This window comes from Rousettus aegyptiacus, unplaced genomic scaffold (assembly GCF_014176215.1).
Source record: "Rousettus aegyptiacus isolate mRouAeg1 unplaced genomic scaffold, mRouAeg1.p scaffold_m13_p_12, whole genome shotgun sequence".
NCBI classification, from domain to species: domain Eukaryota; kingdom Metazoa; phylum Chordata; class Mammalia; order Chiroptera; family Pteropodidae; genus Rousettus; species Rousettus aegyptiacus.
The window spans coordinates 27,510,197-27,526,567 of NW_023416287.1; the positions used below are offsets into that span (position 1 = coordinate 27,510,197).

Sequence of the window (16,371 nt, forward strand, 5' to 3'; positions counted from 1 at the left end):
GTAATCGGCTTCTTGCTTAATATGTGGAGAACGTTTATATTTGCTTGATAAGAGTTTGGAATATTTTTTATAACTCTTCTAAATTTGCTCTTGTTTAGCAAATAACTATTCATCAAAAGCATGATTTTTAATGGGCATAGGATATTTAAATACTAAAATATATTTAACCAATTGCTTAATGATAGTCATATAATGACAACATTTTTCTCCCATAAATAGCACAACAGTGAGTATCTTTGTGCTACATAGATTTTGTATGCATTTACTTAGGATAAATCCTACTAGGAAAATAATTAGATCAAAGAGTATAGACATTTCAAAGCTACATAAATGTATTACAAAATTATGTTTCATCAAATTATATAAGAATGCCCTTACCCCCAACCTTCCACAGCATTGCCTATGATCATTTTCTTAATTGTGCACCTTTTATATGTTTTTTGAAAAGGCTATTTAATGACTTGATGAAAATGGAAATATTTTTAGCAAATGGGGAAAATTGCCATTAATGATGCACTATATCAGTGTCAAATTAGATTCTTACTTGATATAAAGCTATTAATTTAAAAACTCTGAATGATCCGATATAGCTGTCCATCTGTTTTTAGAATATAAGGATATCTTATTTAAAGATAAAGAGCAAGACATTGAAATCTGCTTGATAGAGTCAACTAATTGACTTTTTCATAAGTGGAAATTTTGTCCCAACCCCGTGTATTCTGAAAAGCAACCTCGCTTGTTCTCATCATGGGGTCATTTAAGACCATGGGTTACTTGGTTTAATTTGATTTTTATGGTTGGGTAGGGAAGGGATTAATTCCTTATGGAACTTTTTGGTCATGAATTTGAAGGTAAAAGATAAAAGTTACACTTAAGAAAATTCAGAACTGAGCCATGGTGCATTTTTGTTTACTTGAAAGCTATGTGTTATTAAGTGGAAACAAATGCTTTTTAAAACAAACTCATTTGTTTACAAATAGAAACAAAGTGGAGAATGTCTTAGTTGGCTTGGGGGAAGCTGCAGTGTTTATTTAAAGTTTGTATTTATTGCTGGTGGGCAAAATTGTTAAAACATTTGGAACTTGGGGCAAGATACGTTGTATATCTTTACTCTGCAGAGAGGAGTTGAGATAGGACAGGAGTTTTCTGAATTCATTTCTAGATGACATTCTACTCTGTCTTTCTTTCTTTGATTCAGTTGAACAAACATATGTTGAATGCTCATCCTTTCAAGGCAGAGCTGTGCCTGCTCCTTTTCAGATTGATATGGTGACTTCACTAGGCCTTTGAAGATGTCCAACTTCGGTAGGCCCAATGTGTTCATTTCCTTGGGCTACTGTAAAAACTTAACAAAAAGTAGTGCCCCAAAACAACAGAAATCTATCCTCTCTCAGTTTTAGAGACTAAAAAATTTCAGACCACTGTGAAATCAAGATGTTGGCAGGGCCAAGCTTCCTCCAGACTGGAGGGGAGAACACATTCTTTGCCTCTACCAGCTCCTGATGGCCATCATGACTTGTGGTCGCACCACTTCAATCTCTTCCTTTTCAGTGGTCACATTCTCTTCTTCTCCTATCTGTGTCAAATGTCCCTCTGCCTCTCTTTTATTAGGACATTTGTGATTGTATTTAAGGCCCACTCAGATGATCCAAGATAATCTTCCCACCTCAAGAACCTCAACTTAATCACATCTCCAAAATCTTTTATTTTGCCATGCATAACAAACACTCAGAGATTTCAGAGATTAAGATGTGGGTATCTCTTGGGGGCCATTATTCAGCCTTTCTTACCCAGGACCCAAAATAAACCTTATTTCATATACTTCCCTTGGTCTGTTCTCTACCAGAACATGAGACGTAGTACATCCAGAAACAAAAAAATTCTTTGCCAACATTTGACCCAACTAGCCTAGGGATGCAGAATTGACTCCATAATTGAACCAACATATCTGGGATAGATGGTCTGGTAAGTCTTGAAGACCACCCCGTAGGTCTAGTCAGAAAGACAAAATAGCAGACTTAAAATGCAGGACATAGTAGGCCGTCAAACAAAGAACTGTTCTTCCTTGGTTCGTGCCAGTTGGATGGATGGATGGATGGATGGATGGATGGATGGATGGATGGATGGATGGCAGGCAGGAAGGCAGGCAGGCCTTCTTTATGGATGATGTGCATGTCCTACTCATTTATTCCCTAGCAGCTTACCTTATCTCCTTTGTCATCCTCCTACTTACTCCTTCAGTTTCCTGTCATCTTAAGAAAAAGTTTTTTGCCACTTGCTGTTAAACAAAGCCTTCTAGGACTCTCCTCCTCTTTTGTCCTCTCCCTGCCAAGCTCTGCAGTCCAGGGAGTGCTTCCTCTGCAGTCAGTGCAATAGCTAATCCATTCTAGTTACATAAGAATTTAAAAACAATAAGACGATTTAAAAGTGCACTGGCCTTCTTGTGGTAGCTGTCCAAGGTGTTTACTCTGGAAATGTGCCGGGTTATATGTTCATTCTTTGTGTAAATTCTCCTTCCCTTCTCATGTTCCTCAGGAAGGAGGGCCCTTTCTTGTGGGCACTATATGATGAGGTGGGGTTCTTTGAGGAGATGATGGAGGCAATTAAACCTTGAGGTGTCTTGTAGGTGAAGCCTTAGGAGGCAAGCCAGACTATGAAAGTAGTTTTTTTTATCAGTTTGCTGTGGATGTGCTTCGAGATGATTGCAAAAAAGATATAATTATCGAGTGGCCAATTTCCCCTCCATGCCTATTTTAAAAAGTAGCTTTCCCTTTAACTTTCTCTGGAGTCAGTTGGACTGCAACATGTACCTTCATTTGTTCTCATTTTAAAATCAATTACCTGGATCAAACTGCTGCTAAACATGATTGGCTGGACCAACATTTTCTAGTCTGAAGGTCATAGTTGTACCATCTATAGAAAATAATGCAGCTGCTGCCCGTCACGCCCGGCCCTGGGAAGTATTTCAGAGACAGTGCAAGGAACAGCTGCCCAGTTTAAAATTGGAAAAATTCAGTGTACTCCAATATCGTTTTGTAAAAATGCCTCTTACCTTGTTCAGAACCCCAAAAACTCTGAAAAAGGAAGCAATGAAATGAGCTCCTACCTCCACTGCAGATCTTTTTAGAGATAAAGTCAAAATTACCCTCCTTTTTCCATTGGCCCCCCACCAAAGTCCTTCACCTAATGAGACAATTATGATGAAATTAGTACCCAAGGTAGAGATGAATATTTTAGTAGTAAGGATAGTAGTGAAATCTGAGTAACATTATGCACTGAGGACTTATGTTGTGTGTTCTTTCACCAAAACGATCCTGGGAGAACCAGAGTTAAACCAATAAAAGATGATGCAAGTTGATATAAGCTTTCTTTTTATTTTCATTTTTGATATGAAATTTTTGTATCAGAAGCCTCTTGTTGCTTGCTATTCCCTTTAAAATAAAACCTAAAGGAAATATTTAAAGGGATAGTTGGCAGGAGTGAGAACACATAAACGTCTGCAAAAGAGAGATGTTTCGCCTACTCTTTTCCACAGTCTGGTCAGCTGACATGACCAACATATTGTTTTTGATCTGTCTTTGACGTTAACACTTCGGTCCCTGTAGTTGGTTATTCTGTTTACAGTCACTGAACAGCACATCCCTGACAGCTGGATGGGGTCTGTGGGTCTGTTTTTATCTGTAGATCTGTTTCATGGTATACAAGGCCTAAATGCTCATGACTGCTTCTAAGCTGCCTTGAGTGAAGGGTGTGTGTGTGTGTGTGTGTGTGTTTCTCAGATAGACACTGAGAAATGGTCATGGAAAGACAGAGAGAAAGACAAACTGAGAGGAACAGAGAGACAGAGATAGGAAAAGAGACCAGTTACAGTCATTATGAGAAATACAAAGACACGGACCAAGCTACACATGGATGGACTGGGGAAAAGCATGTCCCCCTTTTCCCACTCTCCTGGCTCTTCTTGGCTTTACTTGGGAAGCCTTGGTGCTGATTAACGGAGGACTGCTTTCCACCTCAGCTGGCCTGGTTAAAATGCCCTTCATGCTTTCACCGGTTTTGAGGCTGATCAGTAATGAATAATGGAGTAGTTCTTCAAACAGCAACAGTGGCTGTATGAGAAAAATACTTTGAAATGTGACCTAATATATTCATCATATGCTTTAAGTTGTTTGGGACTAAAGAATAATACATCTGCCTATCTGTATGACTTCAACTTTTTTCCCCCTTTTAAAATCTGCATTTGCTTTTATTTATACAAGTACATTTAAATGGAAAATATATTCCTATAATAAAAATGTCCAGCACAGAGATAATACTACAGACACCAGAATTTTCAACCCCAGTCCTTATTTTCTCCGCAAAAGTAAACAGGATCATAAATTAGGAAGTTTTTTTTTTTTTTACAAACTTTTAAATAATTCATCTGTATATGCATATATATACCTAGAGAAAGATATAGGTTGTCTTGTGTGTGTGTGTGTATGTGTATTTACATAAATGATATTACACTGTTCATATTCTGTAGCTGTGTATTTGAGGAAATGGTATCACACTGTTCATATTTTATATCATTCTGTGGCTTCCTGTTTTTACTTAGTAGATTGTGTTACAGGCCTTTCTCATTCAGATTTACCTCCTCTTTTAAAGTGTGCCAAGATATGTATGTATGAGACTTTTCTCCTTGATCTCTGTGGGTAGTGAATCACATTGTTTTCTGTGTTGAAGCATCTGGAATTATACTTTTTAATAACTGTGGAATAGATTTGTTGGTATTTTACCTAGAATTGTTTTTCCTCTGGAAGTAAGAAGGAACTGTAGTATTAGTTGGTTTGTTTCTTATTAACTGCTTTGGTGTGTGGTTGTCAGGATCCGATAATGAGATTTGTGAAATGAGTTGGGTAGTAGCTTTATTTTCTTTTTATGTCCTGAAAAAACGTAGGTACACAGGATTTAGCTTTTCCTTGAAGATTTGGTAGAACTCACTTGTAAAATGATATGGGCCTAATCTTTTGTTATTTTATCAATAGCTTCATAGGTCACTGGTCTGTTTAAGTATTCTCATTTTTGAGCCAATTTTTTTTTTTAACTTTAAAAACATCCACTTTATTTAGGTTTCCAAATTTGGTTAAGTTTATATATTATTATAGTTTTCACTTTTCCTGTTTGTAATTACACCCACTTTTCATTTGACGTTATGAGTTTATGCTTCTTCCTCATCCTCCTTCTCCCCCTCCCTAATTTCTCTCTCCCCAACACTTGCCAGATTTTTATGTGATATATGAATTGTCAGAAAACTTTTACTGATCATTGTTTTATTATTTTTCGGCTACATGTTACAAATCTAGTTTTTGATGTATAATGCTCCCATCTTTTGTTTCTAAGAATTTTAATTGCTGCTTTGACTATTCGACTTAACTCAAGAATTATTTAGAAGTATGTGTTTATGTTTATTTTAATGTGTATAGATTTTATTCACTTTCTGTCATTAACTTATAAGTTGGTCAAGTCGTGGTCAGTGAGCATGGCCATTGTCATTTCTAACGTTTGGAAAATGCTAAGATGCTCTCTATGGCCTAATCATGGTTAGATTTTAAGATTGTTATATATGTATGGGGTAGCTGGGGTACAAAGAGGGAGGAAAGAAAAAAAAAGATTGATATAGATGTAGATGCAGATGTAGGTATAGGTATAGAGATAGAGATACAGATACAGATAGAGATACAGATACAGCTAGAGATACAGCTAGAGATACAGCTAGCGATAGAGATAGAGATAGAGATAGAGATAGAGATAGAGATACAGATACAGATACAGATACAGATACAGATACAGATACAGATACAGATACAGATACAGATACAGATACAGATCAATGAGTGTTAAACCTTGGGTATCCTTTTCCATCCCTAAATTTTTCAGTTATGCTTTCTTATTCTTTTTATGTTGCATTCTGTAAGAATTCCATTTCAACTTTATCTGAGTTCTCTTTATAATTCATATTTTTATATTCTTTATAATTCTTTAAAATTATTTGCATTAAATTTTTTTAATTAAAAATGTTTTATAACTATATTAAAAGCTTTATTTCAACAGTATATTTTTAAATTAACTTCACAAACTGTAGTTAATTATGCTTTGGAAACAGAATGCATTCTTTCCTCCCTCTGAAGATACCAGCCATACTTAAGCCAAAGTCAAATTCTGTTTGTCCTGTTAACTCTGTTTCCTTGGGTCTAAATTCTTCTACTTATTGTGTTTGGTGTGTATCTTCTATGTTCTTGGCATTGCTTAAGTATTGGCTGATTCTTGGTTGGTTGCTCACCTTTTCATGTAAAATGCCCTGCTTGCAACTATTCTATGTAGTTGCAAAAGTTGAAAGCATCAACTTTCTTGATGCTAAGAAAGGTGAATAAAAGGAATACGCAGTTATTCCTAGGTGCAGGTAGCCACCATGAACAACTCCTGGGCTCTCTTTCAATATCATACTCTCAGTCTTTGCTACAAAGCAGACGTTCTGTTGTTTCCTGAGTTGTCCAAGTGAGGGGAGGATGAGAAAGGACAAAAGAGAGAACCTAAGTCAGTACAAAATTCCAGCTACTTGATTCTGCAGCCCATCCCCCTGTCGAATCCTCCCATGCATTCACCTTCAGCCTTCTAGTGTAGGCTCGTAGAATCATTCGCTCTTTGCGGCCAGCCTCTCTTTATATGTGTGGTTTCTTTCTTTTATTTGATGCCATCAGATAAATATATATACATATTATTGTTATTTGATATGACTTGAAAAGGGAGGGGAAGCTTCTCAAATGATCACTTCTGGTATTTCTCAATGATATTGTTTCTCCAGGTTCAAAGACAAGGAGAAGTGAAATTGAGGTCAGATGAAGGGAAGAAGAAGAAAGACAATTTATGGATTGCTCTATGTGTATGAAGAAAAGCTTTTGCAAACACATAAAGTGATTAACTTTTGATGTTTACTTTTTAAAAAAATTTTGTATGCTAATGAAATATTCTTTTTCATTTTTAGGTCTTGAATATAATCATGGCCAAACCTTATGAATTTAACTGGCAAAAGGAAGTTCCTTCCTTTTTGCAAGAAGGAGCAATTTTTGACAGATACGAAGAGGTAAAGAAGTGTTATTAATCTTTTCTCTCAAAACATTCTTATAATTATTTTATTTTAATAACAGTATTGAATAAATAGTCTTTGACAGAAGTAAGAACATCTTTGAGATTTATAAGCTGGAATAGTTGGAAAGAGGCAAGTTATGAGGTATAATAATGATAATGATATTGTAATTTATTGAGCACTTGCCATGTGCCAAATATAATGATAATGATACTATAAATTATTGAGTGTTCTCTGTGTGCCAGACAACCTTCTGCAGCATTTTATAGGTGTTGTTTAATTCTTCAGAGCAACTTTATAAGGTTGTTGCTATTATTATCTTCGTTTTACAGATGGGTTTCATGTAGTAACAGTTTTTGCTTAATAAAGTGCTTTTGGCAGGCTTTCTACGTAAAGCTTTCTGTTTGTTATAAATGTAATAGTGATTGGACTTTGTGCTAGTCATTTGCTCGTTTCATTTATACAGAACATTTTGACCTAAGTTTTACATGCTCCTTCTGCCATTTATTGTTTGTATCCTTGGCTCCAGACTTTCTATAGAGCAGGGACCAAGGCCACCAATCTGTTCAGAAGGTTTAAGTAGGTGGGTTGAAGCCTCGATAGCATTATAAATACCTTGTTTTTCTTAGATTTTACTTGGATTTGAGGTGAATTAAAGAGGAGTGTGTGATGAAACTATGTTGACTCTAAGGAAAAGGAAAATGTAAAACTTGTTAAGACTTCATTTAGAGTTAGTTGGTTCCTTTCAAAATTAATTGAATATATGTGGTGGCTAGTTGTGGTAGTCCTCCCACAGGTTCAGCCTTTTCATAAGGTCTGTGGGTTGAATCGACTCAGTATTTGTTCACTGTTTTTTTTCCAAAATGGGTATCATAATACTCTCTAGATTTATACCCAGTTCCTTTGTAAGTAAACAAAATTGAGAAGGGCGAAGAATGGGCCCCAATGTGGTCACTATTCTTTGTATTGAATTAAAGTATTGAAGTGACAGCTAATTATATGACAGAAACTTTACTGCTTCCCAGAAATGACAGCTCATTGCATTCTGTATAAAAAGAAACAGAAAATAAGAGTCTGCCCTGGAGCCAACCATGGTTAATTTTTTGGCAGGTTTTTTTAAAACAATTTTTTCTATTTGTTTTTCTTTTTTTCCTCTTCCACAGTTGTGATCATAGAGTAATCTTTTGAAAATATAAATCAGAACCTGTTCTTCCTCTATTTAAAATGACCCCACATTGTAAGATAAAAGAAACTGGCCAGAATTAAATACCTGGCCTTCCGTATTCTGACTCAGGTCTATTTCTGCAACCTCATTTCCCACCAGTTCCCTACACACATTCTTTGCTTTAGCCATAAAAATCCATTTAAAATTCCCCCAATCAACTATTCTATTACACGCTTTGTGCATGCTGCTCTTTCTTCCTGGCATACGTTTGTTCCTCCTATTTGACTTGTGAACTCTTACTCATCCTTCAGAACCCAAATGAGAAATCTCTACCTCTTTGATATCTTCCTTGAATCATTCAATAAGTATTGATAACTCCTTTGTGTCACTATTAACCTACCATTGCACATATTACACTGCACATATTCACATTTTATTTAATGTTTTTGTCTCTCATTGTACTCTGAGTTTCTTGAGGTCGATATTTTACTTATCTTTCTCTCTTCAGGGACTAGCAGAATGCCTACTGCTACCAAAGTTACTGTAGTTGTCTAGCATGGAAAGGGACTTTAGATACAGTCTGTTCTAACTCAGTCTGGTTTTGTTGTTGTTTGTTTATTTTCTTGGCCATCAAAATGATGAGAGGACTTGATAATTCTTAATTCAAAATGATGAGAAGTCTTGATAATTCTTGGGATCTGACTTCAGCAGATTCACGATATAAGGTTATCCTAATGACATTTTCTTCTTTAAAATTAAAAATGATCAATACCAATAATTTTGTATAGTTCAAGCCTAAAACAAAGTAAGTTTATTGCAGTCGACTGCTTTTATCCATTTTACGCAACTTGGCAAAGAAGGTCAAGGACTGGCTTAGATGTATTTCCAAGTCTTTCTCTCAGGTAAGACAGGTCTAGGTTGGGTACCAGTGTCACTAAGATGATGGTCATTGCTCACCATTATGAGCTGGTGAAATGTGATTTGTCGAACTAGAAGTCTATCATCATTGAATCATTTTTATTTCTCACAGTGATCTTATTTGGTTATTAATCATCACAATTCACACATAGAAAATACTAATTACCTGTGTTTCTAAAAGGCATTTGCTTTTCTTCCCGGTTCCTCTAAATATGAGGTAATATACTAGGAGAACAGAAATCTTGAACAAATATTAAATACAGTCTAGCTAAGTTTTCAACTTTCTTAAGTGTCATTTTACTAGAGTTTTAAGCCCTCCTCCCCAAAATTGAACTTTATTATCTTCATAACAGTGTATCAAATCAGAAAGCCAAATGTATGTCAAGCTGGTCTGTAGCCAGTTTTTCGTGTTATTTCCCAGTCCTGTAAGATTTAGCTCTTTTGCCTATGGCCATGCCACCCTGAATGTGCCCGGTCTCGTCTGATCTCAGAAGCTAAGCAGGGTCAAGCCTCATTAATGCTTGGATGGGAGACCACCCAGGAAGACCAGGTGCTCTAGGTGTAAAAAGAAAAGAAAAGAAAAAAAAAGATTCAGCTCTTTGGAGCCGTAGCCATTAAAATATTCAAGGCAACAAAATATAAGCTGAAAAGATTTGTTTCTACAATTTGTGCATGACTAGTGAGAAATGACAGCTGATAGCAAGTGGGAGGAACGGGAATTAGAGAAAATACAGCTGGAACATCCCAAAAGCGTCATAGCAAAGGGACCATTTATAAAGGAGCGTAAATGCTTTCAGCACTGTATGACAACTATCACAATCAGGTAAACATTAAATTATGTTACATGGATTGGTTTAAGGAAGATGGGGAAGTATTTTAAGCAGTAGGTAAGCACTCGCTAGGTCAGAAAAACAAGTGTTTACTAGCCACTGTTTTTAAAAATATATATTATCTTGTCAATAAATGTAATCAGCACCACTGCATTTAAGCATTATTTTATTATTCCTTCATTACTGAGAGATTTCTTTTGAGGTAGCCCAAAATTCCAGAAACTGCATAATGTAACATCTTGCCTTTTAGCCTCTGATTGTATTTCGATGTCACTGCTAAATCTGTTTTCATCTAACTTTGTTACTTAAAAGCAAAATATATTTTGTTTCTAAGCAATGCTTGTTATTAAATCTTTAAAATAGAGATTTTCTGTTGCATATTCGAGAAAGAGCAGTGCTTTTTAAAGCATGCGCAACACAAATGTCTCAAACTCAGCTCATCTCCTGACTTTCCTTTCATATCCACATTAAAGGGCTGAAGATCCCATCCCCAGGCTACTCAGGGCCCTTCCCGGTCTTTCCTGAAATTCCTGGGTGCTTACACTCTCTTGGTGATTATTTGTATCATCAAACCCCAGGAACAAAGACGGTGTGTGAAATAGACTTTTACTAAAGATTGGTGGTAGCAGAGGAGGACTGCAGCACACAACAGGACACACTTTCAGATTAAACGTTAGGGATCGCGCTGAGCGGATTACATTAGTCAGCCTGGCCAAGGGGTGTCTCCCGTTTTCTTCTCCTTTCCCTGCGCTTCCACCAATGTGTATATTACTGTTTTTTATTTTTTAAATCTTTCCCTGAGAGTCCTTTTCCAATTTACCCTTTTCTTCTTTTCCATGCGTCTGTTCTCCAAATTAAAAACAAAAACAAAAACAAAATTCTTCTACTCAAGCCAAAAGAGAAAAGTGGAAAATTCTTATCCCCTCTCATTCTGAGCAGTTTAGCTCCCTTTTCACGCAAACTCTCCCATCCAGACTATCCCGAGACCTTCCTTCCCTTTTTACATAACCTTGAAGGCAATGTATGTCCTTATAATGGACAATATTTAAAAGGAACTTTATCCTTGAGAAGAATGCTGCTATCCTTCTAAAGAAAAGCAGTCACTGACAGAACTTTGCAGTGATGCATGTGGTCTCTGTATGTGTGCTGTTCATTACCACATGTAGATGTTCAGCACTTGGAATGTGGCTCATGGGACAGAGGAACTGAATTCTTAATTTAAATAATTTTAATTAAAACTTACAGAGCTACATATAGCTGGTGGCTCACGTATTGGACAGTGCAGTTCTAGACAATCAGCTCAAAATACATTACAACCAGACTTTAAAATATCATCCTCTCTACCAACAAAAAGAAACAGTTTCCAGTTCACTTAGTCGGAATCTACAATTTCATCAAGTCATTTCTTTTTAGTGGCAGCTGGAGTAGAGATTTAAATGTTTTATAGAGGATGCTCATTGCAGCCACCACTGGCCTCCCCACGTCACAAATCCCAGCATGGGCCACCCCTTTTTCTTATCCATGGGACTTTATTACATCTGAGGCAAGCTGCCCAAATGGAGTGCCTTTTTCTGATAAAGTCTTGGTCTTTAGTCCCTCCTACCGGCCTCTGTCAACACCCTTCCCTACATACACATAAGTGGAACCAGTTGGTGCTTACAACTGCCACCAGAAAAACAAATAATGATGGCAGTTATCAAACCCAGAGAAATATTAAAGTGCAGGATCAAGACTAACCTAAATTCGGACCAAGTGGCACAGGCCTAATATGGCCTCTTTCCAAGGCGATTCTGAAATCAAATTGTGGGCCACACAATGAAGCACCAAAAAGCCCAAGCAGCCTACACACCCGGGGCGGCTCATCAGTGAAGCGGAGTTCACAAATATAATGCCCCAAAAACTAAAAACACAACCCTCATAGAAAGTATTTTGACTGTAATTCCTCAGTGAGGACAACAACAGAATGATAAAGTTAGTTCTAAGAGCATTGGGGGAAGGGAGTTTTAATATAGTCAGGAAAGGGTTGCTAAAACAAGCTTTGTCAATTAGATACAAGACTGGTTGTTGCTCTGTAGGGCAATAAAACTAACCCCTGTGATTGTCTTTTCTACCAGACACAAATCATATGCATCACTATAGAACAAAAACCAGCTATAACTTATCTCGTTAACTTCAAAGAATCTTGGCCCTAAACAATAGTAAGTCAAACAAAGATACATTCATCTGTAGAAATAAGTCATTCTTGGGTAGGTCTCTAGATAGTGCTCTTGTATAATGTGGAAAGGGTATGTAGCCATCTTTTTATCTTGTTCCCAAGTTTTGGATGCTTTAAAGTGAATTGTGCCTACAGGGTCAGAATATTGGGCTCAAAGAATTATAGCACATTATTTGTATTTACAGTGAAAATTACTTTTCCTCTTAGGGTAGGCAAAATATTTATTATTGATAAGAGAATGAAAAAGCTATTGACTTTATATAAAGTAAGGGTGAAGATGGATGTTGGAAAGTACAGAGTGTTAGAGCCATAGAAGACAGACCAGAGGGTTAATATTCTCAGTAGGAGGTAATATTGATAGTTTATGGTACATAAAATAGAGGCTGTGTCTATTATATAAAGTGTAAAAGCTGCCAATTACAAAACCAAAAATAATATAATTTAAAATTTAGAGTTAGGGAAGTTGGAAAAAAAAGTAGGGAAATGAGTTAAACAGAGTTTGATTTCGAATATTTATTCTATTACTCCATGTGCCTGGTGAATACTAGTCAGTTCTTGGGTGCTTTGCAATAAGTCCTGCTTTCTTCAACCTCCAGTCCCACTTTGAACTGGACATTTAAAACAACACAAAAAACTTATTGATATCATTTTATTATATACCAAATTCGGTCTTAGTTTGAATGTGGCCCCAGACGCCCTGCCACTCTGCCCCCTACACTTTCCTCATTGTGTGCATAGCTGGGGAGGGGAAAGCTGGGATTGAAGGATCCAGTAGACAGACAGTCAGACACATGGGGAATAAGAGTGAGAGGTTGAGTATGAAAATGAATTAGAGGATATGGTTCCATAGTGCAGCGGTTAGCACATCTGCTTGATACCCAGAAGGTCCTGGGTCCACTCCCCAGTGGAGCCACAGTCCATGGTCTATGGCCAGGCCACCCTGAACAAGCCTGATACCTGATCTTGGAAGCTAAGCAGGGTTGAGCCTGGTGAGTACTTGGATGGGAGACCACCTAGGAAGACCAGGTACAGTAGGCATAAATAATTGTAATACATTTTTTTAAAAAAGAAAATGAGTTAGAGAATTTTCTAACCTGGTGGATGTAGAAGGTGAGAGAGAATAAAGGAATGTAAAATGAGGTAGGATTTCTGGTATAAGAAGCTGGGCAGACTCTTATGTAGACAAAAAGAACTCAGGAGAAGAAGTGCATTGATGGATGCACTTATGTTGTGTCTCTTCCTGAAATGGACAGTATTTATCATATCATATCTTTTGTAGTACCTAAGAAACATTTTACACATAATAAAAATCACATAAGTTTTAGTCAAAAATAATTGAGGAAAAAGGGAAGCGAAAAACATGCTAAACTATCCAAAAGGATGAACCAAGGGATACGTTTTCCTCCATTCTCAGACCTCCGCTCTCAGGGCCACTGTCAGCATCGTGATGGGAGTGGGCCTGGTGTGTGTGGACGCATGACGAGAAGAAAAGTCTGAGAAGGAGGCAGACACCTCGTCATGTAGAGCAGCAGTTCTCAAAGTATGGTCCCCAAACCAGCATCATTAGCGTCAATTGGAACCTTATTTGAAATGGAAATTCTTGGGCCATCTCAGAGATGAATCGTAAATTCTGGGAATGGGCCCAGCAATACATGTTTTAATAAGCCCTTCAAAGGATTCCAGTGCACATTCAGGTATGAGACTCAGTGGTGTAGAACCAGGGCGAGGAGTTTAGATTTTTCTTTCTCAGTGTTATGGGAAGCCATTTTCAACAGGGACTGACATGATCTGATTTACATTTGGAGACAGTTACTTCGGTAGCTGTGTGAAGAATGGTTTGTAGGGGGATGGGGGAGTGTGTTTGGAGACACCAGGAATTTAAGGAAGGTGAGCCTGAGTCATGTTCCTTCTTATTGGCTATATCTCTATAGGCAATTTTCTTAACATCTCTGTGCTAGAAAAGAGATGTTAAGATAGGTGAGTCTGAAGAGTATATTTTTCACCTAAAGATTGTATGATTCTACACCCACCTGCCTTCAGTTACCTTTGTCATCACAGCCATGCAACTTCTTCACACAATAATAAGGCTGTGACCAAGTCCTTGGGCACTTAATCAGTTGGTTTGAACACTGAAACCCAAAGCTGCAAACTAGCATCAGCCAGGATTTTGGGAAAACACTCAGGCCTGTTCCTTCCCTCTAGACCAGCCTATAAAACAACAGTGCTGATAATGTTATCTAGGCTCTTAAATCCTTAAAGCTTAGAGCTCATTGTCATCCACGCCTGAGGCATTTAAAGAAAGGTCTTTGTGATTTGGAAAGTTCCGGAAAGTAAGTTGACTTGAAGACAAAAGACTCTGGTTTGAGCCTTAACCCTGACATTTCCAAGTTATGACCTTGAGAAAGTCCTTTCACCTGTCAGAGAGAGCAATCCCTCTCACTTGAAATGGTATTTCTATGCCAAAGGCTCCTAGTAGGAATGAACAAAGTGCTCAGTGTGTGTAGATACCTGTTCAGAGCGAAGACTGTACTACAGTTGAGACCATGTCTGTTCTGTAAAATGTTCAGCTAATACCTTAATGAACGCTGTTGAAAACATTAAAGAGCTGTTATCAGTCAACTCTTAGCACTAATAATCAGACTCATAAAGTGTCTGTCAGTAACTGGCTTTTAACACCACCTACCTTTCATTCTCTGCCTTAATTCAGGGTGAGAGGTTGATTAACAGAAGTGCAGGATAATCCGGATTTTTGCTTCATAGATCCCTAGTTCTCATTTGCTCCTTTACTTGTGGATAAGGTTAGAAGAGTAATTTCAAATCTCAGAGTTTACTGACCTACCCTCCATCATCATCAGCCTCTGAGTTGCGTGAGATGGAGGAAAAATGAGCCACTGCCCATGATGAAAAGATGCTGTGCCTTGATTCAAGCAATGAAAACGTGTGTTAAATGAGATATGTAGCAGAGTGCTAAGTTGTGCAGACAGTTAGCCAAGGATTTGGAGAATGGAGAAATCTAAAAGTACTGGAACAATCAGAAACAGTTTCCCTAAGGAGGTATTTCCAGACCTCAATTTTAACTGACTGGAAAATTAAGTTACAAGGAGGCACAGAGGGCAAGAGGGAGCCTGGTTTGAAGTCCTACTAGGAGATGTGACATCAAGTCTTGAGTGAAGTGATGAGTTCTGAAAGGGAGGAAAGAGCATGATTTAGAAATGTGAAGAGACAGAGGTTTAAAAGGATCAAATGTTGGTCAATGATTTTATTGATTTTTGCTGTGTAACAAACCACAGCAAAGCTTAATGGTGTAGGGAGAGAAAACTTTTTCTCTGCACTCTTATGGTCAATGGCTGGGGCTTGGGAATTAAACTGGCAAAAGCCAGGTTAACAGGAGAAAAGGCAAACGAATTTTGTTGATACTAACATTTTTACACACTTAGGAGCTTCACAGAAAAGAAGTGAAAACCTAAAGACTCAAAAGCTGATATACCATTTTAACAAAGGGCAATAAAGTGCAGAGAAGTGACTAGGCAAAAGAAAACAGGATTTGGATTTCTAGGGGTAGTAAATTAGGAGAAAGTCAATATATGGGAAAACTAATGGAAGATAAGGGTTATTTTGGTAAGGTTCATGCAGACTCATCTTGGCGCTGACTTTATGTCTGCTTCGTGGATAGGGGATTTATGGAAATCCTCACTTCTCAGAAGTTTCTGCTTTTAACCCGTTAAGGGAAGCTCTGGGAAGGCATCTTCCTGCATTTGTTGATTCTCAATTGCCTTCAGCTCAAAATAATTTATATGCCAAAGTGACATATTTTGGGTGATGTAATCTGATCTCTTTCAGTGATTTAAGATACCAACCATTTATGTAGTCCAGGATTCTGTGGTTAGCCTTCTGGACTGGGCTCAGCTGGGCACACTCAAATGTTTGCTGGGCCAACCGGGGGCTGATTTTGGATGGCCTTAGCAGGACCATCTTATCTCCACCCCGGCTGATCTGTCATCCTCTTGCCAGCAGGAGGCACTTGTTCTCTTTTGGGCATAGCTAAGTTTCTGCCACATTCTCTAGGCCAAACCAAATCGTAAGGCCAGCCTAGACTTAGAGTGGGGACATACTCCAC

The 16,371-nt window shown here is 37.6% G+C and overlaps 1 protein-coding gene across 6 annotated transcripts in view; it reads left to right on the forward strand.

Moving 5' to 3' along the window:
- PLCB4 (phospholipase C beta 4) overlaps positions 1-16,371 on the forward strand; it is a 370,645-nt gene that overhangs the window by 204,908 nt on the left and 149,366 nt on the right. For all 6 annotated transcript variants that reach the window (XM_016126462.2, XM_016118339.2, XM_016134383.2 and 3 more), the window contains one exon: positions 7,025-7,123. In XM_016126462.2, the coding sequence (XP_015981948.1) occupies positions 7,040-7,123 (84 nt within the window). In that variant the 5' untranslated portion in view covers positions 7,025-7,039. The remainder of the gene's footprint in view (positions 1-7,024; positions 7,124-16,371) is intronic.